At 45.0% G+C, this 24414-nt stretch overlaps 1 protein-coding gene across 1 annotated transcript; it reads left to right on the top strand.

The window, feature by feature from the left end:
* Positions 1-6443: 6443 nt before the first annotated feature.
* LOC123992468 (stomatin-like) lies at positions 6444-22467 on the top strand. Its single transcript, XM_046293625.1, has 4 exons — positions 6444-6710; positions 10778-10881; positions 21703-21813; positions 22121-22467. The coding sequence occupies exons 1-4, from the start codon at positions 6659-6661 to the stop codon at positions 22310-22312; spliced, it is 459 nt and encodes a 152-aa protein (XP_046149581.1). The 5' UTR covers positions 6444-6658; the 3' UTR covers positions 22313-22467.
* Positions 22468-24414: the final 1947 nt, after the last annotated feature.

Here is a 24414-nt window from a genome sequence, read left to right on the forward strand (position 1 = left end):
AGTCTAACCCAAACAGTAACCCAGTCTAACCCTAACAGTAACCCAGTCTAGCCCTAACAGTAACCCAGTCCAGCCCTAACAGTAACCCAGTCTAAACATAACAGTAACCCAGTCCAGCCCTAACAGTAACCCAGTCTAGCCCTAACAGTAACCCAGTCTAACCCAGTCTAGCCCTAACAGTAACCCAGTCCAGCCCTAACAGTAACCCAGTCTAACCCTAACAGTAACCCAGTCTAACCCTAACAGTAACCCAGTCTAACCCAGTCTAGCCCTAACAGTAACCGAGTCCAGCCCTAACAGTAACCCAGTCTAACCCTAACAGTAACCCAGTCTAACCCTAACAGTAACCCAGTCTAGCCCAGTCTAATCCTAACAGTAACCCAGTCTAATCCTAACAGTAACCCAGTCTAATCCTAACAGTAACCCAGTCTAACCCTAACAGTAACCCAGTCTAATCCTAACAGTAACCCAGTCTAATCCTAACAGTAACCCAGTCTAATCCTAACAGTAACCCAGTATAACCCTAACAGTAACCCAGTCTAATCCTAACAGTAACCCAGTCTAATCCTAACAGTAACCCAGTCTAATCCTAACAGTAACCCAGTCTAATCCTAACAGTAACCCAGTATAACCCTAACAGTAACCCAGTCTAACCCAGTCTAATCCTAACAGTAACCCAGTCTAGCCCAGTCTAACCCTAACAGTAACCCAGTCTAACCCTAACAGTAACCCAGTCTAGCCCAGTCTAGCCCTAACAGTAACCCAGTCTAATCCTAACAGTAACCCAGTCTAATCCTAACAGTAACCCAGTATAACCCTAACAGTAACCCAGTCTAACCCAGTCTAATCCTAACAGTAACCCAGTCTAACCCTAACAGTAACCCAGTCTAGCCCAGTCTAACCCTAACAGTAACCCAGTCTAGCCCTAACAGTAACCCAGTCTAACCCTACAGTAACCCAGTCTAACCCAGTCTAGCCCTAACAGTAACCCAGTCTAGCCCTAACAGTAACCCAGTCTAGCCCAGTCTAACCCAAACAGTAACCCAGTCTAGCCCAGTCTAACCCAAACAGTAACCCAGTCTAGCCCAGTCTAACCCAAACAGTAACCCAGTCTAGCCCTAACAGTAACCCAGTCTAGCCCTAACAGTAACCCAGTCTAGCCCTAACAGTAACCCAGTCTAGCCCTAACAGTAACCCAGTCTAGCCCTAACAGTAACCCAGTCTAGCCCTAACAGTAACCCAGTCTAATCATAACAGTAACCCAGTCCAGCCCTAACAGTAACCCAGTCTAATCATAACAGTAACCCAGTCTAATCATAACAGTAACCCAGTCTAGCCCAGTGTAACCCAAACAGTAACCCAGACTAGCCCTAACAGTAACCCAGTCTAACCCAGTCTAACCCAAACAGTAACCCAGTCTAACCCTAACAGTAACCCAGTCTAGCCCTAACAGTAACCCAGTCCAGCCCTAACAGTAACCCAGTCTAAACATAACAGTAACCCAGTCCAGCCCTAACAGTAACCCAGTCTAGCCCTAACAGTAACCCAGTCTAACCCAGTCTAGCCCTAACAGTAACCCAGTCCAGCCCTAACAGTAACCCAGTCTAACCCTAACAGTAACCCAGTCTAACCCTAACAGTAACCCAGTCTAACCCAGTCTAGCCCTAACAGTAACCGAGTCCAGCCCTAACAGTAACCCAGTCTAACCCTAACAGTAACCCAGTCTAACCCTAACAGTAACCCAGTCTAGCCCAGTCTAATCCTAACAGTAACCCAGTCTAATCCTAACAGTAACCCAGTCTAATCCTAACAGTAACCCAGTCTAACCCTAACAGTAACCCAGTCTAATCCTAACAGTAACCCAGTCTAATCCTAACAGTAACCCAGTCTAATCCTAACAGTAACCCAGTATAACCCTAACAGTAACCCAGTCTAATCCTAACAGTAACCCAGTCTAATCCTAACAGTAACCCAGTCTAATCCTAACAGTAACCCAGTCTAATCCTAACAGTAACCCAGTATAACCCTAACAGTAACCCAGTCTAACCCAGTCTAATCCTAACAGTAACCCAGTCTAGCCCAGTCTAACCCTAACAGTAACCCAGTCTAACCCTAACAGTAACCCAGTCTAACCCTAACAGTAACCCAGTCTAGCCCAGTCTAGCCCTAACAGTAACCCAGTCTAATCCTAACAGTAACCCAGTCTAATCCTAACAGTAACCCAGTATAACCCTAACAGTAACCCAGTCTAACCCAGTCTAATCCTAACAGTAACCCAGTCTAACCCTAACAGTAACCCAGTCTAGCCCAGTCTAACCCTAACAGTAACCCAGTCTAGCCCTAACAGTAACCCAGTCTAACCCTACAGTAACCCAGTCTAACCCAGTCTAGCCCTAACAGTAACCCAGTCTAGCCCTAACAGTAACCCAGTCTAGCCCAGTCTAACCCAAACAGTAACCCAGTCTAGCCCAGTCTAACCCAAACAGTAACCCAGTCTAACCCTAACAGTAACCCAGTCTAGCCCAGTCTAACCCAAACAGTAACCCAGTCTAGCCCTAACAGTAACCCAGTCTAGCCCTAACAGTAACCCAGTCTAGCCCTAACAGTAACCCAGTCTAGCCCTAACAGTAACCCAGTCTAGCCCTAACAGTAACCCAGTCTAGCCCTAACAGTAACCCAGTCTAGCCCTAACAGTAACCCAGTCCAGCCCTAACAGTAACCCAGTCTAATCATAACAGTAACCCAGTCCAGCCCTAACAGTAACCCAGTCTAATCATAACAGTAACCCAGTCTAGCCCAGTGTAACCCAAACAGTAACCCAGACTCACCCTAACAGTAACCCAGTCTAACCCAGTCTAGCCCTAACAGTAACCCAGTCCAGCCCTAACAGTAACCCAGTCTAACCCTAACAGTAACCCAGTCTAACCCTAACAGTAACCCAGTCTAGCCCAGTCTAACCCTAACAGTAATCCAGTCTAATCCTAACAGTAACCCAGTCTAATCCTAACAGTAACCCAGTCTAATCCTAACAGTAACCCAGTCTAACCCTAACAGTAACCCAGTCTAATCCTAACAGTAACCCAGTCTAGCCCAGTCCAACCCAAACAGTAACCCAGTCTAGCCCTAACAGTAACCCAGTCTAGCCCTAACAGTAACCCAGTCTAGCCCTAACAGTAACCCAGTCCAGCCCTAACAGTAACCCAGTCTAAACATAACAGTAACCCAGTCCAGCCCTAACAGTAACCCAGTCTAGCCCTAACAGTAACCCAGTCTAACCCAGTCTAGCCCTAACAGTAACCCAGTCCAGCCCTAACAGTAACCCAGTCTAACCCTAACAGTAACCCAGTCTAACCCTAACAGTAACCCAGTCTAACCCAGTCTAGCCCTAACAGTAACCGAGTCCAGCCCTAACAGTAACCCAGTCTAACCCTAACAGTAACCCAGTCTAACCCTAACAGTAACCCAGTCTAGCCCAGTCTAATCCTAACAGTAACCCAGTCTAATACTAACAGTAACCCAGTCTAATCCTAACAGTAACCCAGTCTAACCCTAACAGTAACCCAGTCTAATCCTAACAGTAACCCAGTCTAATCCTAACAGTAACCCAGTCTAATCCTAACAGTAACCCAGTATAACCCTAACAGTAACCCAGTCTAACCCAGTCTAATCCTAACAGTAACCCAGTCTAACCCTAACAGTAACCCAGTCTAGCCCAGTCTAACCCTAACAGTAACCCAGTCTAACCCTAACAGTAACCCAGTCTAACCCTAACAGTAACCCAGTCTAGCCCAGTCTAGCCCTAACAGTAACCCAGTCTAACCCTAACAGTAACCCAGTCTAATACTAACAGTAACCCAGTCTAATCCTAACAGTAACCCAGTCTAATCCTAACAGTAACTCAGTCTAATCCTAACAGTAACCCAGTCTAACCCTAACAGTAACCCAGTCTAATCCTAACAGTAACCCAGTCTAATCCTAACAGTACCCCAGTCTAGCCCAGTCTAATCCTAACAGTAACTCAGTCTAACCCTAACAGTAACCCAGTCTAGCCCAGTCTAACCCTAACAGTAACCCAGTCTAATCCTAACAGTAACCCAGTCTAACCCTAACAGTAACCCAGTCTAATCCTAACAGTAACCCAGTCTAGCCCTAACAGTAACCCAGTCTAGCCCTAACAGTAACCCAGTCTAATCCTAACAGTAACCCAGTCTAATCCTAACAGTAACCCAGTCTAGCCCTAACAGTAACCCAGTCTAGCCCTAACAGTAACCCAGTCTAATCCTAACAGTAACCCAGTCTAGCCCAGTCTAACCCTAACAGTAACCCAGTCTAGCCCTAACAGTAACCCAGTCTAGCCCTAACAGTAACCCAGTCTAATCCTAACAGTAACCCAGTCTAACCCTAACAGTAACCCAGTCTAACCCAGTCTAATCCTAACAGTAACCCAGTCTAACCCTAACAGTAACCCAGTCTAGCCCAGTCTAACCCTAACAGTAACCCAGTCTAACCCAGTCTAATCCTAACAGTAACCCAGTCTAACCCTAACAGTAACCCAGTCTAACCCAGTCTAATCCTAACAGTAACCCAGTCTAACCCTAACAGTAACCCAGTCTAACCCAGTCTAATCCTAACAGTAACCCAGTCTAACCCTAACAGTAACCCAGTCTAGCCCAGTATAACCCTAACAGTAACCCAGTCTAACCCAGTCTAATCCTAACAGTAACCCAGTCTAACCCTAACAGTAACCCAGTCTAGCCCAGTCTAACCCTAACAGTAACCCAGTCTAACCCTAACAGTAACCCAGTCTAACCCTAACAGTAACCCAGTCTAGCCCAGTCTAGCCCTAACAGTAACCCAGTCTAACCCTAACAGTAACCCAGTCTAATACTAACAGTAACCCAGTCTAATCCTAACAGTAACCCAGTCTAATCCTGACAGTAACTCAGTCTAATCCTAACAGTAACCCAGTCTAACCCTAACAGTAACCCAGTCTAATCCTAACAGTAACCCAGTCTAATCCTAACAGTACCCCAGTCTAGCCCAGTCTAATCCTAACAGTAACTCAGTCTAACCCTAACAGTAACCCAGTCTAGCCCAGTCTAACCCTAACAGTAACCCAGTCTAATCCTAACAGTAACCCAGTCTAGCCCAGTCTAACCCTAACAGTAACCCAGTCTAATCCTAACAGTAACCCAGTCTAGCCCTAACAGTAACCCAGTCTAGCCCTAACAGTAACCCAGTCTAACCCTAACAGTAACCCAGTCTAATCCTAACAGTAACCCAGTCTAGCCCTAACAGTAACCCAGTCTAGCCCTAACAGTAACCCAGTCTAATCCTAACAGTAACCCAGTCTAATCCTAACAGTAACCCAGTCTAGCCCAGTCTAATCCTAACAGTAACCCAGTCTAGCCCAGTCTAGCCCTAACAGTAACCCAGTCTAATCCAACAGTAACCCAGTCTAATCCTAACAGTAACCCAGTCTAATCCTAACAGTAACCCAGTCTAATCCTAACAGTAACCCAGTCTAATCCTAACAGTAACCCAGTCTAATCCTAACAGTAACCCAGTCTAATCCTAACAGTAACCCAGTCTAATCCTAACAGTAACCCAGTCTAATCCTAACAGTAACCCAGTCTAGCCCTAACAGTAACCCAGTCTAATCCTAACAGTAACCCAGTCTAACCCTAACAGTAACCCAGTCTAGCATTAAATCAAATCAAATCAAATGTATTTATATAGCCCTTCGTACATCAGCTGATATCTCAAAGTGCTGTACAGAAAATGCAGGTGTAAAAGCACCGTACCAATAAACATTCAGTAATAACTGCTGATTTTATATTCCCCTCTAGTTCTCGCTTTCCTTCCCTCCCTCCCTCCCTCCGTCCTTCCATCCTTATCCCCTCCTCCCTCCCTTCTTCCCCGGTAATGACACTGTGTCGGCCTCTGCCTCTCCAAGGATCTACACGACCTAAAGATGACACTGACTGTAGATGCTCAGAGTAAGGCAGTACAATTCCAGTCGACGAGGCTTGTCAGGTGATCAGATCATCTTCTGTTTGGATCGAGCCCCCCCCCCCCCCCACACCACTGATTGGTTATTCATGAGCGTGTACACTCATCACAGGACTCACATTCATGACAGCGCCAAAACGATATGATATAAAGATATACAATAGAATAATCACGCTTCACTAGCTAAGGACAACTTCCAGGGGATTTTAATTGTGTTCGTTAATGAGCCTCTCCTCTCTTCCACACTGTATCAGGGGACTGCAGCATCAACAGAGAAACTCTCTCAGACAGAAACAGACCATTAGGGAAGAGGGTAGACCACACCCTAGTGGGAGAGAGGACACAGGTAAATATCCCTACCTGTCTACCTTCCCTCCGACACACACACCGGCAGGCCGGCCCAGGCAGGCAGGCAGGCAGACAGACAGACAGACAGGACAGACAGGTTATTCTGTCCGACCAGGCTTTTGAGGAGATGTTGTTACAAATATAATTAGTTCCAAACCAGTTTTCAGTCTTTAACGTTAATATTCATGTTGCTCTGAGTATTAATAGCTGCAGGTGTAGGTCATACTTCTGAAACTATTGGACTGACTGGGTTGAATAAAGGCTGAGTACAGAGCACCAGGCAGGACTGGAGAGAGACATGGTGAACCAGGGGAAGGTCCAGATCAGCAGCACTGAACAGATCCTAGAAGGTACGTGGACTTTACAATTATGGAAATGGGATGATTGAGACAGAGAGAGAGAGAGAGAGAGAGAGAGAGAGAGAGAGAGAGAGAGAGAGAGAGAGAGAGAGAGAGAGAGAGAGAGAGAGAGAGAGAGAGATCGTTACAACACTGTATATCGCCATAATATGACATTTGAAATGTCTCTATTCCTTTGGAACTTTTGTGAGTGTAATGATTACTGTTAATTTTTTATTTAACTTGCTTTGGCAATAAAGAAGAGAAGAAGAGAGAGCAAGCGAGAGAGAAAGAAAGAAGAGGGGAGAGAGAGCGAGAGAGAGAGAAGAGGAGAGAGAAAGAAGAGGGGAGAGAGAGAGAGAGAGAGAGAGAGAGAGAGAGAGAGAAGAGGGGAGAGAGAAAGAGAGAAAGAGAAAAGGGGAGAGAGAAAGATAGAAAGAGAGAAAGAGAAGAGGGGAGAGAGAGAAAGAGAAGAGGAGAGAGAGAGAGAAAGAGAAGAGGGGAGAGAGAGAAAGAGAAGAGGAGAGAGAGAGAAAGAAGAGAGAGAGAGAGAGAGAGAGAGAAAGAGAAGAGGAGAGAGAGAGAGAAAGAGAAGAGGGGAGAGAGAGAAAGAGAGAAAGAGAAAAGGGGAGAGAGAAAGATAGAAAGAGAGAAAGAGAAGAGGGGAGAGAGAGAAAGAGAAGAGGAGAGAGAGAGAGAAAGAGAAGAGGGGAGAGAGAGAAAGAGAAGAGGGGAGAGAGAAAGATAGAAAGAGAAGAGGGGAGAGAGAAACATTCTATACATACAATGCAATAATATAATTTTACCAGTAGATGACATGTATATTATCAACTGAAAACATGATGAGAGTTGACCATTTTAGGAGGGATTGATTCTTTACCTAATTATCGGGGTGGTATGTGTGTTTGTGTGTGTGTGTCTGCGTGCATGTGTGTACGTGCGTGTGTGGGAGCGCTCGTTGGGGGCTCTGAGGAGAAGGTGCTGCCTCACTACTAGACACAACAATGACTCAGGAGTACCAGAGAGACCAGAGGACAAGTGAAACTAGTCACAGAGAGACTAGAGACCAGAAGACATGTGATACTAGTCACAGAGAGACCAGAGACCAGAGGACATGTGATACTTGTCACAGAGAAACCAGAGGACTTGTGAAACTAGTCACAGAGAGACCAGAGGACATGTGATACTAGTCACAGAGAGACCAGAGGACATGTGATACTAGTCACAGAGAGACCAGAGGACATGTGATACTAGTCACAGAGAGTTCAGAGGACAAGTGATACTAGTCACAGAGAGACCAGAAGACATGTGATACTAGTCACAGAGAGACCAGAGACCAGAGGACATGTGATACTAGTCACAGAGAAACCAGAGGACTTGTGAAACTAGTCACAGAGAGACCAGAGGACATGTGATACTAGTCACAGAGAGACCAGAGACCAGAGGACATGTGATACTAGTCACAGAGAAACCAGAGGACTTGTGAAACTAGTCACAGAGAGACCAGAGGACATGTGATACTAGTCACAGAGAGACCACAGACCAGAGGACATGTGATACTTGTCACAGAGAAACCAGAGGACTTGTGAAACTAGTCACAGAGAGACCAGAGGACATGTGATACTAGTCACAGAGAGACCAGAGGACATGTGATACTAGTCACAGAGAGTTCAGAGGACAAGTGATACTAGTCACAGAGAGACCAGAGGACATGTGATACTAGTTACAGAGAGACCAGAGACCAGAGGACATGTGATACTAGTCACAGAGAGACCAGAGGACATGTGATACTAGTCACAGAGAAACCAGAGGACATGTGATACTAGTCACAGAGAGACCACAGACCAGAGGACATGTGATACTAGTCACAGAGAGACCAGAGACCAGAGGACATGTGATACTAGTCACAGAGAGACCAGAGACCAGAAGACATGTGATACTAGTCACAGAGAGACCAGAGACCAGAGGACATGTGATACTAGTCACAGAGAGACCAGAGGACATGTGATACTAGTCACAGAGAAACCAGAGGACATGTGATACTAGTCACAGAGAGACCAGAGACCAGAAGACATGTGATACTAGTCACAGAGAGACCAGAGACCAGAGGACATGTGATACTAGTCACAGAGAGACCAGAGGACATGTGATACTAGTCACAGAGAAACCAGAGGACATGTGATACTAGTCACAGAGAGACCAGAGGACATGTGATACTAGTCACAGAGAGACCAGAGGACATGTGATACTAGTCACAGAGAAACCAGAGGACATGTGATACTAGTCACAGAGAGACCAGAGGACATGTGATACTAGTCACAGAGAGACCAGAGACCAGAAGACATGTGATACTAGTCACAGAGAGACCAGAGACCAGAGGACATGTGATACTAGTCACAGAGAGACCAGAGGACATGTGATACTAGTCACAGAGAAACCAGAGGACATGTGATACTAGTCACAGAGAGACCAGAGACCAGAAGACATGTGATACTAGTCACAGAGAGACCAGAGACCAGAGGACATGTGATACTAGTCACAGAGAGACCAGAGGACATGTGATACTAGTCACAGAGAAACCAGAGGACATGTGATACTAGTCACAGAGAGACCAGAGGACATGTGATACTAGTCACAGAGAGACCAGAGGACATGTGATACTAGTCACAGAGAAACCAGAGGACATGTGATACTAGTCACAGAGAGACCAGAGGACATGTGATACTAGTCACAGAGAGACCAGAGGACTTGTGAAACTAGTCACAGAGAGACCAGAGGACATGTGATACTAGTCACAGAGAAACCAGAGGACATGTGATACTAGTCACAGAGAGACCAGAGGACATGTGAAACTAGTCACAGAGAGACCAGAGGACATGTGATACTAGTCACAGAGAAACCAGAGGACATGTGATACTAGTCACAGAGAGACCAGAGGACATGTGATACTAGTCACAGAGAGACCAGAGGACATGTGATACTAGTCACAGAGAGACGACAGACCAGAGGACATGTGATACTAGTCACAGAGAGACGACAGACCAGAGGACATGTGATACTAGTCACAGAGAGACCAGAGGACATGTGATACTAGTCACAGAGAGACCAGAGGACATGTGATACTAGTCACAGGGATACAATACATTATGATACAATACCATACAATACAATGCTTTTGGTTGACCTGTGGACTATGACAAGTCGAGACTGTTTACATGTAAACCATAGTCCTGGACTTAAATATATTTTTATTGGAGAAAATCCATTCACTCCATGACTCCTTTCATTCACATGTTTGCTCTGCACTCATATTTAGCCTGATATTTAGCCTCATATTTAGCCTCACATTGAAGTGTTTTACCATGTTCTCAACCTCAAATACCTCATACCCCTGAATACATCTACCTCAAATACCTCCTACCCCTGAATACCTCTACCTCAAATACCTCCTACCCCTGAATACCTCTACCTCAAATACCTCCTACCCCTGAATACCTCTACCTCAAATACCTCCTACCCCTGAATACCTCTACCTCAAATACCCCCTACCCCTGAATACCTCTACCTCAAATACCCCCTACCCCTGAATACCTCTACCTCAAATACCTCCTACCCCTGAATACCTCTACCTCAAATACCTCCTACCCCTGCCTTAATGAATACATCTACCTCAGATACCTCCTACCCCTGAATACATCTACCTCAAATACCTCCTACCCCTGAATACCTCTACCTCAAATACCTCCTACCCCTGAATACCTCTACCTCAAATACCTCCTACCCCTGTACAGTGATCTCGTACTGGTACTCTCTATATATAGCTTCAATATTGTGTACTTTTATTTCTCGTGTTATTTTACATTTTTATAATAATAAAAAACAACCTCTACATCGTTGGGGAAAGGGGCTTCTAAGTAAGAGTTCCACGTTAAAAGTCTAAATTTGATTTGATTGATAAAGTTATGATACGTATATCGTCATTATACTGTATGTATAAGTTCATATACATTCAGTCATTGTAGTATTATAAAACGTCAGTCAGACTAACCTGTATTGGTGGTGAATTCCTTCCTGTGTAGATAAGAGCTCTGGCTCTCTGGGATGTTGCGGCTGGCTTCTGTTCGGAATCTCTCTAATCTTCACGGTGTTCCTCTTCCCCATCACCATCTTCATGTGCGTCAAGGTACAGTATACTAGTGTGTGGCAGCGTAACACCAACAGCAGAAGTATAATATTATACGTGCCAGCAACTTCCATTTGCTTCGTTCTGGTAAATAAATAAAATGATGACCGCATGAAGATAAGAAATAGATATAGAAATAGATATAGTCCTCCACCCGTCTCCTCGCCCAGACCACCCTGAGGAACATCCTGGGAACCAAGAACCTGGCTGAGCTGCTGTCTGACCGCGAGGGAATCTCACACAACATGCAGGTAGGAAGCCCCAGAGTTTAGAACTATAGAACCATATAACTAAGAACAGTAGAATTAGGCTGATCTGCTGTCTGACCGCGAGGGAATCTCACACAACATGCAGGTAGGAAGCCCCGGAGTTTAGAACTATAGAACCATATAACTAAGAACAGTAGAATTAGGCTGATCTGCTGTCTGACCGCGAGGGAATCTCACACAACATGCAGGTAGGAAGCCCCGGAGTTTAGAACTATAGAACCATATAACTAAGAACAGTAGAATTAGGCTGATCTGCTGACTGACCGCGAGGGAATCTCACACAGCATGTCGGTACGGAACACAGAGCTGTAGAACCTAGAACTGTAGAACCGAGTGTCACGATCGTCGTTATGAGCGGACCAAGGCGCAGCGTGATTGAAGTTCCACATCTTTATTACGGTGAAACTTTAAACAAAAACAATAGAACTGTGAAAGTAGTGATGCACAAACACAAAACAATATCCCACAAACACAGGTGGGAAAAATAGCTGCCTAAATATGATCCCCAATTAGAGGCAACGATTACCAGCTGCCTCTAATTGGGAACCATACAAAACACCAACATACAAATATTGAACTAGAACACTCCCCTAGTCACGCTCTGACCTACTACACCATAGAGAACCAAGGGCTCTCTATGGTCAGGGCCTGACACCGAGAACTGCAGAACTGTAGAACAACCAGGACAGCATCTCCCACAGCATGCAGGTGGCAGACAGTCTGGGAGTAATACAGGCACAGTGATTGAGTGATTGGTTGGTTTGGTTAATTCATATTAGACAAAACTGAAAAAGCTTTGTGATGGGAATGCACAATCAAGACAAGTATGTTTACGATGTGCAATGAAACAAACCTCAGGATGTAATTCAAAATCATAGACGTGGCATCATGCTTTCTACTATCCAGTTACCTACTGTGGATGAATAGAGCCTAATCCCACATCAAACTCAACTGGTTAGGGTATCCAGTTACCTACTGTGGATGAATAGAGCCTAATCTCACATCAAACTCAACTGGTTAGGGTATCCAGTTACCTACTGTGGATGAATAGAGCCTAATCTCACATCAAACTCAACTGGTTATGGTGTCCAGTTAGGGCCAGATTGCAATTTACTGGGGGGAGGGGTAGTCCAAAATAGGGGAGGGTTGAGTGGTTAGTTATTGGGCACAGGGGGTTGAGTGGTTTGTTATTGGGAACAGGGGGATTGAGTGGTTTGTTATTGGGCACAGGGGGTTGAGTGGCTTGTTATTGGGAACAGGGGAGGTTTGAGTGGTTTGTTATTGGGCACAGGGGGGTTGAGTGGTTTGTTATTGGGCACAGGGGGGGGAGTGGTTTGTTATTGGTCAAAGGGGGGGGTTGAGTGGTTTGTTATTGGGAACAGGGGAGGGGGTTGAGTGGTTTGTTATTGGGAACAGGGGAGGGGGTTGAGTGGTTTGTTATTGGGCACAGGGGAGGGGGGTTGAGTGGTTTGTTATTGGGAACAGGGGAGGGGTTGAGTGGTTTGTTATTGGTCAGAGGGGAGGGTTGAGTGGTTTGTTATTGGTCAGAGGGGAGGGTTGAGTGGTTTGTTATTGGTCAGAGGGGAGGGTTGAGTGGTTTATTATTGGTCAGAGGGGAGGGTTGAGTGGTTTATTGTTGGTCAGAGGGGAGGGTTGAGTGGTTTGTTATTGGTCAGAGGGGAGGGTTGAGTGGTTTGTTATTGGTCAGAGGGGAGGGTTGAGTGGTTTGTTATTGGTCAGAGGGGAGGGTTGAGTGGTTTGTTATTGGTCAGAGGGGAGGGTTGAGTGGTTTGTTATTGGTCAGATGGGAGGGTTGAGTGGTTTGTTATTGGTCAGATGGGAGGGTTGAGTGGTTTGTTATTGGTCAGAGGGGAGGGTTGAGTGGTTTGTTATTGGTCAGAGGGGAGGGTTGAGTGGTTTGTTATTGGTCAGAGGGGAGGGTTGAGTGGTTTGTTATTGGTCAGAGGGGAGGGTTGAGTGGTTTGTTATTGGTCAGAGGGGAGGGTTGAGTGGTTTGTTATTGGTCAGATGGGAGGGTTGAGTGGTTTGTTATTGGTCAGAGGGGAGGGTTGAGTGGTTTGTTATTGGTCAGAGGGGAGGGTTGAGTGGTTTGTTATTGGTCAGAGGGGAGGGTTGAGTGGTTTGTTATTGGTCAGAGGGGAGGGTTGAGTGGTTTGTTATTGGTCAGAGGGGAGGGTTGAGTGGTTTGTTATTGGTCAGAGGGGAGGGTTGAGTGGTTTGTTATTGGTCAGATGGGAGGGTTGAGTGGTTTGTTATTGGTCAGAGGGGAGGGTTGAGTGGTTTGTTATTGGTCAGAGGGGAGGGTTGAGTGGTTTGTTATTGGTCAGAGGGGAGGGTTGAGTGATTTGTTATTGGTCAGAGGGGAGGGTTGAGTGGTTTGTTATTGGTCAGAGGGGAGGGTTGAGTGGTTTGTTATTGGTCAGAGGGGAGGGTTGAGTGGTTTATTATTGGTCAGAGGGGAGGGTTGAGTGGTTTATTGTTGGTCAGAGGGGAGGGTTGAGTGGTTTGTTATTGGTCAGAGGGGAGGGTTGAGTGGTTTGTTATTGGTCAGAGGGGAGGGTTGAGTGGTTTGTTATTGGTCAGAGGGGAGGGTTGAGTGTGTTTTCTTCCCCGGTTAACATTCACTCTTCTACAGGTTTTACTATATAATGTCTTCCATCCTAGTCACATTTCCTCATCTGCTTGCTCCTCTTCTATATCAAGGTTCTTCACTTATGACCTCGGCTTTTCCATGTGCTCATTTAAAAAAAAAACACAGATCAATATAGTCTACCAGTCTACCAGTCTATCCTGTCCTCTATCCACCATTCATAGTGACAATATAGTCTACCAGTCTACCAGTCTATCCTGTCCTCTATCCACCATTCATAGTGACAATATAGTCTACCAGTCTACCAGTCTACCAGTCTACCAGTCTACCCACCATTCATAGTGACAATATAGTCTACCAGTCTACCAGTCTATCCTGTCCTCTATCCACCATTCATAGTGACAATATAGTCTACCAGTCTACCAGTCTACCAGTCTACCAGTCTACCCACCATTCATAGTGACAATATAGTCTACCAGTCTACCCACCATTCATAGTGACAATATAGTCTACCAGTCCACCAGTCTACCATTCTATCCTGTCCTCTATCCACCATTCATAGTGACAATATAGTCTACCAGTCTACCAGTCTACCAGTCTACCAGTCTATCCACCATTCATAGTGACAATATAGTCTACCAGTCTATCCACCATTCATAGTGACAATATAGTCCACCAGTCTAAACCTCTATCCACCATTCATAGTGACAATATAGTCTACCAGTCTATCCACCATTCATAGTGACAATATAGTCTACCAGTCTATCCACCATTCATAGTGACAATATAGTCTACCAGTCTACCAGTCTATCCACCATTCATAGTGACAATATAGTCTACCAGTCTATCCACCATTCATAGTGACAATATAGTCTACCAGTCTACCAGTCTATCCACCATTCATAGTGACAATATAGTCTACCAGTCTACCAGTCTATCCACCATTCATAGTGACAATATAGTCTACCAGTCTATCCACCATTCATAGTGACAATATAGTCTACCAGTCTAACAGTCTACCAGTCTATCCACCATTCATAGTGACAATATAGTCCACCAGTCTAAACCTCTATCCACCATTCATAGTGACAATATAGTCTACCAGTCTATCCACCATTCATAGTGACAATATAGTCTACCAGTCTACCAGTCTATATCCACCATTCATAGTAACAATATAGTCTACCAGTCTACCAGTCTACCCACCATTCATAGTGACAATATAGTCTACCAGTCTATCCACCATTCATAGTGACAATATAGTCCACCAGTCTAAACCTCTATCCACCATTCATAGTGACAATATAGTCTACCAGTCTATCCACCATTCATAGTGACAATATAGTCTACCAGTCTATCCTGTCCTCTATCCACCATTCATAGTGACAATACAGTCTACCAGTCTATCCACCATTCATAGTGACAATACAGTCTACCAGTCTACCAGTCTACCAGTCTATCCTGCCCTCTATCCACCATACATAGTGACAATAGTGGTAGGTGGATAGTTTGTCCAGATCTGCAATACATTTACATTTACATTTAAGTCATTTAGCAGACGCTCTTATCCAGAGCGACTTACAATAGACTAACTAACAATAAATACCACATATAAAAGCACTCGAAGCTGCATCCATTTTCAATATGAACCAAGAGGAACAGTGAACACATGAAACACACAGGTCAGAAAGCTCCCCTATTGGTCGTGTTTAGAGACAATACAATTATCCTACCAGGACTATAGTAGCCTACAACACCACAATATAATTAATAACTATTATTGTTTTCAATTGAGAACAAAATTATACTCTGCAGTGATAATGGCATTTTAATAATTTGATTTTGAATCCGAGGGTGGATCTACTCTCAACAGTTTATAAGGTCTAGAAAGGCACAGTAAACTGGCAAGTCTGTCTGTATTTTTACTCGTGATACTGAATTTTAAGAATGGAAAGGAAATGGCTGCTGTTTTTTACGATACCGTAACCAATTGTGCTATTGTGTATGTTTTTTCGCGTTATCTATAAGTTATTTTGTACATAATGTTTATGCCACCGTGTCTCATGACCGAAAAGAGCTTCTAGATATCAGGACAGTGATTACTCACCCTGTACTGGAGGAAAACGTTTTCTTCAACGAGTCGGACGGGAAGAATTTACTTCAGAAGCCCGACAAGGCCCTCATCCCCATCATCCGCAGGAGAAAGAGACAGAGGGGAAGGATTTACTTCAGAAGCCCGACAAGGCCCTCATCCCCGTCATCCGCAGGAGAAAGAGACAGAGGTGAAGAATTTACTTCAGAAGCCCGACAAGGCCCACACCCTCGTCATCCGCAGGAGAAAGAGACAGAGGGGAAGGATTTACTTCAGAAGCCCGACAAGGCCCACATCCCCGTCATTCACAGGAGAAAGAGAAGGAGATATCAGGGACCAAGGTCTGGGTGGTCTGGGTGCCTTGTAAGGATCCGACGCCGAGAGGGTAATCTACCTTTACCATCGGTCCTATTAGCCAACGTACAATCAATCGATAATAAAATAGACTAACCATGATCATCTATATCCTACCAATGGGACATTAGAAACTGTAATACCTTTTGTTTCACCGAGTCGTGGCTGAACGATGACATGAATAACATACAGCTGATGGGTTTTACACTGTCTCGGCAGGATAGAACAGCAGCCTCTGGTAAGACAAGGGGTGGCGGTCTATGTATATTTGTAAACAACAGCTGGTGCACGATGTCTAAGGAAGTCTCAAGGTTTTGCTCACCTGAGGTAGAGTATCTCATGATAAGCTTTAGACCACATTATTTACCAAGAGAGTTTTCATCTGTATTTTTTGTAACTGTCTACATACCACCACAAACCGATGCTGGCACTAAGACTACACTACAGTAACCGAGACGGACCGAGGTGGAGCCTTGTGGTGCATCGTCAGCGGGGAGCTGGTGCTGAAGTGGCTGGTAATTGTCATGCCCTGGTCTTAGTATTTTGTGTTTTTTTTGTGTTTTTAGTTTGGTCAGGCTAGGGTGTGACATGGGTTTATTGTGGTGTGTTTTGTCTTGGGGTTTTGTTAGGTACTGGGTTTGTGGCTTAGTGGGGGTATCTAGCATAGTCTATGGCTGTCTGGAGTGGTTCTCAATCAGAGGCAGGTGTTTATCGTTGTCTCTGATTGAGAACCATATTTAGGCAGCCATATTCTTTGAGTGTTTTGTGGGTGATTGTTCCTGTCTCTGTGTTAGTTGTCACCAGATAGGCTGTTAGGTTTTCGTTTGTTGTTTTTGTATTGTTCGTTTTTTCTTCGTGATTAAACATGTATCAAGAATTTTGTTTATTTTTTTATTTCACCTTTATTTAACCAGGTAGGCTAGCTGAGAACAAGTTCTCATTTGCAACTGCGACCTGGCCAAGATAAAGCATAGCAGTGTGAACAGACAACACAGAGTTACACATGGAATAAACAATTAACAAGTCAATAACACAGTAGAAAAAAATGAAGAATACCACGCTGCATTTTGGTCCGACTCTCCTTCACCGGAAGAAAACCGTAACAGTAATACTAAGTTATTGCAGATCAAAGCTCTACTCAAATCCAGACATATGTTTTAGAATGACACTTCCGTTTTGGAGAGAAAAGTGATTATTCTTGGGATGGAACCATTATAAAATACAGGGGGGAAAATTCAACCGTTATCTGTAGCTTATTCTTTAGATGTTTGTCCTAGTGGTGAACCATGGTCTGCAGGCATAATCAAAGTGACACTGGACTAGCGCACCTGCCAGAGTCTTTAGGGTGTCTATAGCTAGGTTTTCATGGCGACAGATTTTCACGGGAATATTCTAAAATCTGCATATAAACAATATGAGCATTTCCTTTAGGAAACGTGGGCTCCGGCCAACGTAACCGGGAAGAAATTGACCAGACATCCAAATGTTTTCAGATCCAACATGGCGTAGACAGCGCTATCAATAAATAAGGGATATTGGCCAAATCTACATTTTGTTTTACATCACAGCCTTTTTCTAAAATGGATTACATAACACAAAAACAATCCTCTTCAATCTACACACAATACCCCATAATGAAAACATTTTTTTCTTTTTAAATTTTAGCAAATATATTACCAATAAAAAACAGAAATACCTTATTTACATAAGTAGTCTGACCCCTTGCTATGAGACTCGAAACTGTTTCCCGTTTCCATTGATCATCCTTGAGATGTTTCTACAACTTGATTGAAGTCCATCTGTGGTAAATTCAATTGATTGGACATGATTTGGAAAGGCACACACCTGTCTGTACAAAAGGTCCCACAGTTAACAGAGCATGTCAGAGCAAAAACCAAGCCATGAGGTTGAAAGAATTGTCCATAGAGCTCCAGACAGGACTGTGTCGAGGCACAGATCTGGGGAAGGGTACCAAAACATTTCTGCAGCATTGTAGGTCCCCCAAGCATTGAAGGTCTCCATTTTTTTTAAATGGAAGAACTTTGGAAACATTTAGACTCTTCCTAGAGCTGGTCGCTCCTCAGTAAAGGCACATGACAGCCCGCTTGAAGTTTGCCAAAAGGCACCTAAAGGACACTCAGACCATGAGAAACAAGATTCTCTGGTCTGATGAAGCCAAGATTGAACTCTTTGGCCTGAATGCTAAGAGTCACATCTGGAGGAAACCTGGCATGGTGGTGGCAGCATCATGCTTCATATTTTTCTGCGTCGGGGAGACTAGTCAGGATCGAGGGAAAGATGAACGGAGCAAATATTCAAACGAGAACTTTGAAGGCCGAAGTGGAGAGGGGTTCCATGTTAACAGCAGTTGAGCATGGGTCAGTCGGTCCTAACACCGTTTGGAAGGGAGGGGCGACGGCCTCCATTGAAAGAGTCAGTCGGTCCTAACACCGTTTGGAAGGGAGGGGCGATGGCCTCCATTGAAAGAGTCAGTCGGTCCTAACACCGTTTGGAAGGGAGGGGCGACGGCCTCCATTGAAAGAGTCAGTCGGTCCTAACACCGTTTGGAAGGGAGGGGCGATGGCCTCCATTGAAAGAGTCAGTCGGTCCTAACACCGTTTGGAAGGGAGGGGCGATGGCCTCCATTGAAAGAGTCAGTCGGTCCTAACACCGTTTGGAAGGGAGGGGCGATGGCCTCCGTTGAAAGAGTCAGTCGGTCCTAACACCGTTTGGAAGGGAGGGGCGACGGCCTCCGTTGAAACGGAGATGGTTCAGATCCCCAAATCCGGAGTGGCGGAGACGGACGAGGCATCCACTGCGGTAACGTAACCGATCCCGGAGAAGCTGACGGGAGCCCCAGGGAGAGTTCTCATTTCTTTGTGCGCAACGTGAGAACTCTGTCACAGTCTTTCTCTCTCTGGAATCCCAGGAAGAGCTAGACTAGAATGGCTTGCTGGAAGCTACTTCTTTTTCAGCATTTCTTACACTAATAGACTATTGGAAGAGGGAAGCAAAGCTCTTGTTTGTTGAATGTTATATACGGCAGCCAATAGAACTCATGGCCACAGCCGGCGACCCTGAAAGAAGAGAACGCAGGATGGCGGTAGGCGATAGAACTCATGGCCACAGCCGGGGACCCTGAAAGAAGAGAACGCAGGATGGCGGTAGGCGATAGAACTCATGGCCACAGCCGGCGACCCTGAAAGAAGAGAACGCAGGATGGCGGTAGGCGATAGAACTCATGGCCACAGCCGGCGACCCTGAAAGAAGAGAACGCAGGATGGCGGAAGGCGATAGAACTCATGGCCCCAGCCGGCGACCCTGAAAGAAGAGAACGCAGGATGGCGGTAGGCGATAGAACTCATGGCCACAGCCGGCGACCCTGAAAGAAGAGAACGCAGGATGGCGGTAGAACTAATGGCCACTGCCGGCGACCCTGAAAGAAGAGAACGCAGGATGGCGGTAGGCGATAGAACTCATGGCCACAGCCGGCGACCCTGAAAGAAGAGAACGCAGGATGGCGGTAGGCGATAGAACTCATGGCCACAGCCGGGGACCCTGAAAGAAGAGAACGCAGGATGGCGGTAGGCGATAGCTGGTATTTGTTCAGACCCCTTAGCCATTCAATCTTCATGAAGAGACTAGAATGCCATCTCCATCTTTTACTCTAGTCCTATATTATTCAAGCAATGTCATGACAATGATGAAGATCAGGAAAACAAAACATTTCAGTTAACTGTTGAAGATTGTACAGTGTGTAAAATTGAGCACACAACCATGCAGTCAGTACACAGACATTGGCAGTAGAATGGCCGAAGAGACCAGTGACTTTCAATGTGGCACCGTCATAGGATGACATCTTTCCAACAAGTCAGTTTGTCAAGTTTATGCTCTGCTAGAGCTTCCCCGGTGAACTGTAAGAGCTATTATTGTGAAGTGGGAAAGTCAAGGAGCAACAACGGCTCAGCTGCGAAGTGGTAGGCCACACGATCTCACATATCGTTAGTGCCGAGTGCTGAAGCACGTAAAAAAATCATCTGTCCCAGAGTTCAAAACTGCCTCTGGAAGCAACGTCAGCACAATAATTGAGTTTCATGAAATGGGTTTCCGTGGCCGAGCAGCCGCACACAAGCCTAAGATCGCCATGAGCAATACCAAGAATCGGCTGGAGCGTAAAGCTCGCCGCCATTGGATTCTGAAGCAGTGGAAACGTATGCTCTGGAGTGATGAATCACGCTTCACCATCTGGCAGTCCAATGGAGGAATCTGGGTTTGTCGGATGCTAGGAATGCACCTGCCCGAATGCATATTGCCAACTTTAAAGTTTGGTGGAGGAAGAATAATGGTCCGGGGCTGTATTTCATGGTTCGGGCCCCTTAGATCCAGTGAAGGGAAATATTAATGCTACAGCATACAATGACATTCTAGACGATTCTGTGCTTCCAACTTTGTGGCGACAGTTTGGGGAATAACTTCTCCTGTTTCAGTGTGACATTGCCCCCATGCACAAAGCGAGGTCCATACAGAAATGATTTGTCGAGATTGGTGTGGAAGAACTTGACTGCACAGAGTCCTGACCTCAACCCCATCAAACACCTATTGGATGAAGTGTAACGCAAACTGCGAGCCAGGCCTAATCGTCCAACATCAGTGCCCGACCTCACTAATGTGACTGAATGGAAGCAAGTCCCCTGCAGCAATGTTCCAACATCTAGTGGAAAGCCTTCCCAGAAGAGTGGAGGCTGTTATAGCAGCAATGTTCCAACATCTAGAGGAAAACCTTCCCAGAAGAGTGGAGGCTGTTATAGCAGCAATGTTCCAACATCTAGTGGAAAGCCTTCCCAGAAGAGTGGATGCTGTTATAGCTGCAAAAGGGGGGGACCAACTCCATATTAATGCCCATGATTTTGGAATGAGATGTTCACCGAGCAGGTGTCCGCATATTTTTGGTAATGTAGTGTATTTTATATAATTATAAATATCAACATGTTTTATTCCCCTCTAGCTGATAATCGTCTGCATCTGGCTCTGATCATGAAGTAATGAAACAGGCGAATGACCTCATCTGTGGTTGTCGGCGAACCCTCAACCTTCTGGCCGTAGCCCTGCGTGGCATCAACTGTGCCACAAAGCATATCCACGTTTAAAGGCCACAGGATTGCTACAGATATTGTTATTTGTGGTCTTCAACATTATTTTGAGTTATTTCTATGAGGAGGAGGGTGTTCGATTTATGTGACAGTACAAGAGGAGGGTCAAGTGAAAATATTTTAATAGTTGGGGAGGGGGTGGGGGTGCATTTATTTTAAATACACCCTGACCAGTACATTTCGATCTGTCCCTTACCTGTTGTGGATGAATAGAGCCTAATCCCACATCGAACTCACCTGTTCTGGACAAATACACTAGTAGGTGTAGCTATTTCATTAGCTGTATAATAGCTCTGGCCTGGCTAATGTTTCTCTGTTTGCTGACCCCCCCCCCCCCCTCCATAGGAGTGGGGTATCAAGGTGGAGCGCGTGGAGATTAAAGACGTGAAGCTGCCCCACCAGCTGCAGAGAGCCATGGCTGCAGAGGCAGAAGCTAGCCGTGAGGCCAGGGTGAAGGTGAGGAGACACTGTAGAGGACAGTCAACGGAGATGTGAAATAAATACACTCATTTAATGGGAAATGTTTTCAACCATTTTGTCCCTGTTCTCTAGGCGATAGCAGCCGAGGGGGAGATGAATGTTTCTCCATACTGATAATCTATCTCCTCCTCCCTCTGTCTCTAGGTGATAGCAGCCGAGGGAGAGATGAATGTTTCTCCATACTGATCATCTATCTCCTCCCCCTCTCTCTAGGTGATAGCAGCAGAGGGAGAGATGAATGTTTCTCCATACTGATCATCTATCTCCTCCTCCCTCTCTCTAGGTGATAGCAGCAGAGGGGGAGGTGAACGCCTCCCGGGCCCTGAAGGAGGCGTCTCTAGTGATCGCTGAGTCTCCATCAGGCCTCCAGCTGAGATACCTCCAGACCCTCACCACCATCGCTGCAGAGAAGAACTCCACCATCATCTTCCCTCTGCCCATAGACATGGTCAGCCACTTCATGCAGAGGAAATGAGGGGTCACAGAGAGGCAGTGTTGCATCTCTCCTCCCCTTTTGCCCTCCTTCACAGATCTGATAGGACTGGATAGGTGAAAGTAACATGGCAGAAATGGCTGTTATTCACACATATCCAGGAAGTGAAATGGCTGTTATTTACACCTATCCAGGAAGTGAAATGGCTGTTATTTACACCTATCCAGTAAGTGAAATGGCTGTTATTTACACCTATCCAGTAAGTGAAATGGCTGTTATTTACACCTATCCAGTAAGTGAAATGGCTGTTATTTACACCTATCCAGTAAGTGAAATGGCTGTTATTTACACCTATCCAGGAAGTGAAATGGCTGTTATTTACAACTATCCAGGAAGTGAAATGGCTGTTATTCACACCTATCCAGGAAGTGAAATGGCTGTTATTCACACCTATCCAGGAAGTGAAATGGCTGTTATTCACACCTATCCAGGAAGTGAAATGGCTGTTATTCACACCTATCCAGGAAGTGAAATGGCTGTTATTCACACCTATCCAGGAAGTGAAATGGCTGTTATTCACACCTATCCAGGAAGTGAAATGGCTGTTATTCACACCTATCCAGGAAGTGAAATGGCTGTTATTCACTCCTATCCAGGAAGTGAAATGGCTGTTATTCACACCTATCCAGGAAGTGAAATGGCTGTTATTCACACCTATCCAGGAAGTGAAATGGCTGTTATTCACACCTATCCAGGAAGTGAAATGGCAAAAGCATTATGTTGTAGAGCCATCCGCACATTCTAATGTATACTAGAGTACATAACTGCTGTATCTGTGGGGAAAAAAGCAAACACTATATTTACAAAGTCTTGTTTCCCCCCCGGTATATTTTAATACTTCAATCCAAAGTGCCACATATACAGACATTAGTGTGTCATAATAAAAACCACAATGTTTAACTTCTACCATCCAAACAAATATGAAACCAAGTTCTTTAGAAAAAAACAGAAGACACACTTATTGAAGAGACATGCTTTCATATCAACAACATGGCAGAACCTGTGCTGGAGAAGAATTCCATACAATCTTTACAACAAAACTCATATAAAATATTAATATCACGTAAAACAATAGCAATAACTAAGGTATCAACATCAACACGTGAGACACCAACCCCTCATTAGATATGCATCTACTAGGAACCCAACCTTCTGTTCTAGAATGGAAGGAACATTAAAGAGTTCTACAGTACATCTACTGGGAACCCAACCTTCTGTTCTAGAATGGAAGGAACATTAAAGAGTTCGAGAGTACATCTACTGGGAACCCAACCTTCTGTTCTAGAATGGAAGGAACATTAAAGAGTTCTAGAGTACATCTACTGGGAACCCAACCTTCTGTTCTAGAATGGAAGGAACATTAAAGAGTTCTAGAGTACATCTACTGGGAACCCAACCTTCTGTTCTAGAATGGAAGGGACATTAAAGAGTTCTAGAGTACATCTACTGGGAACCCAACCTTCTGTTCTAGAATGGAAGGAACATTAAAGAGTTCTACAGTACATCTACTGGGAACCCAACCTTCTGTTCTAGAATGGAAGGGACATTAAAGAGTTCTAGAGTACATCTACTGGGAACCCAACCTTCTGTTCTAGAATGGAAGGAACATTAAAGAGTTCTAGAGTACATCTACTGGGAACCCAACCTTCTGTTCTAGAATGGAAGGAACATTAAAGAGTTCTAGAGTACATCTACTGGGAACCCAACCTTCTGTTCTAGAATGGAAGGAACATTAAAGAGTTCTAGAGTACATATACTGGGAACCCAACCTTCTGTTCTAGAATGGAAGGAACATTAAAGAGTTCTAGAGTACATATACTGGGAACCCAATCTTCTGTTCTAGAATGGAAGGAACATTAAAGAGTTCTAGAGTACATCTACTGGGAACCCAACCTTCTGTTCTAGAATGGAAGGAACATTAAAGAGTTCTAGAGTACATCTACTGGGAACCCAACCTTCTGTTCTAGAATGGAAGGAACATTAAAGAGTTCTAGAGTACATATACTGGGAACCCAATCTTCTGTTCTAGAATGGAAGGAACATTAAAGAGTTCTAGAGTACATCTACTGGGAACCCAACCTTCT

Source organism: Oncorhynchus gorbuscha, linkage group LG13, assembly GCF_021184085.1.
Source record: "Oncorhynchus gorbuscha isolate QuinsamMale2020 ecotype Even-year linkage group LG13, OgorEven_v1.0, whole genome shotgun sequence".
NCBI lineage: Eukaryota > Metazoa > Chordata > Actinopteri > Salmoniformes > Salmonidae > Oncorhynchus > Oncorhynchus gorbuscha.

Excerpts from the sequence above, each read along its gene's own strand:
- LOC123992468 (XM_046293625.1), top strand. The coding sequence starts at position 6,659 with ATGGTGAACCAGGGGAAGGTCCAGATCAGCAGCACTGAACAGATCCTA. Across the intron at positions 6,711-10,777 it reads CACTGAACAGATCCTAGAAG|ATAAGAGCTCTGGCTCTCTG; the intron begins GTACGTGGACTT and ends CTTCCTGTGTAG. Across the intron at positions 10,882-21,702 it reads CCATCTTCATGTGCGTCAAG|GAGTGGGGTATCAAGGTGGA; the intron begins GTACAGTATACT and ends CCCCCTCCATAG.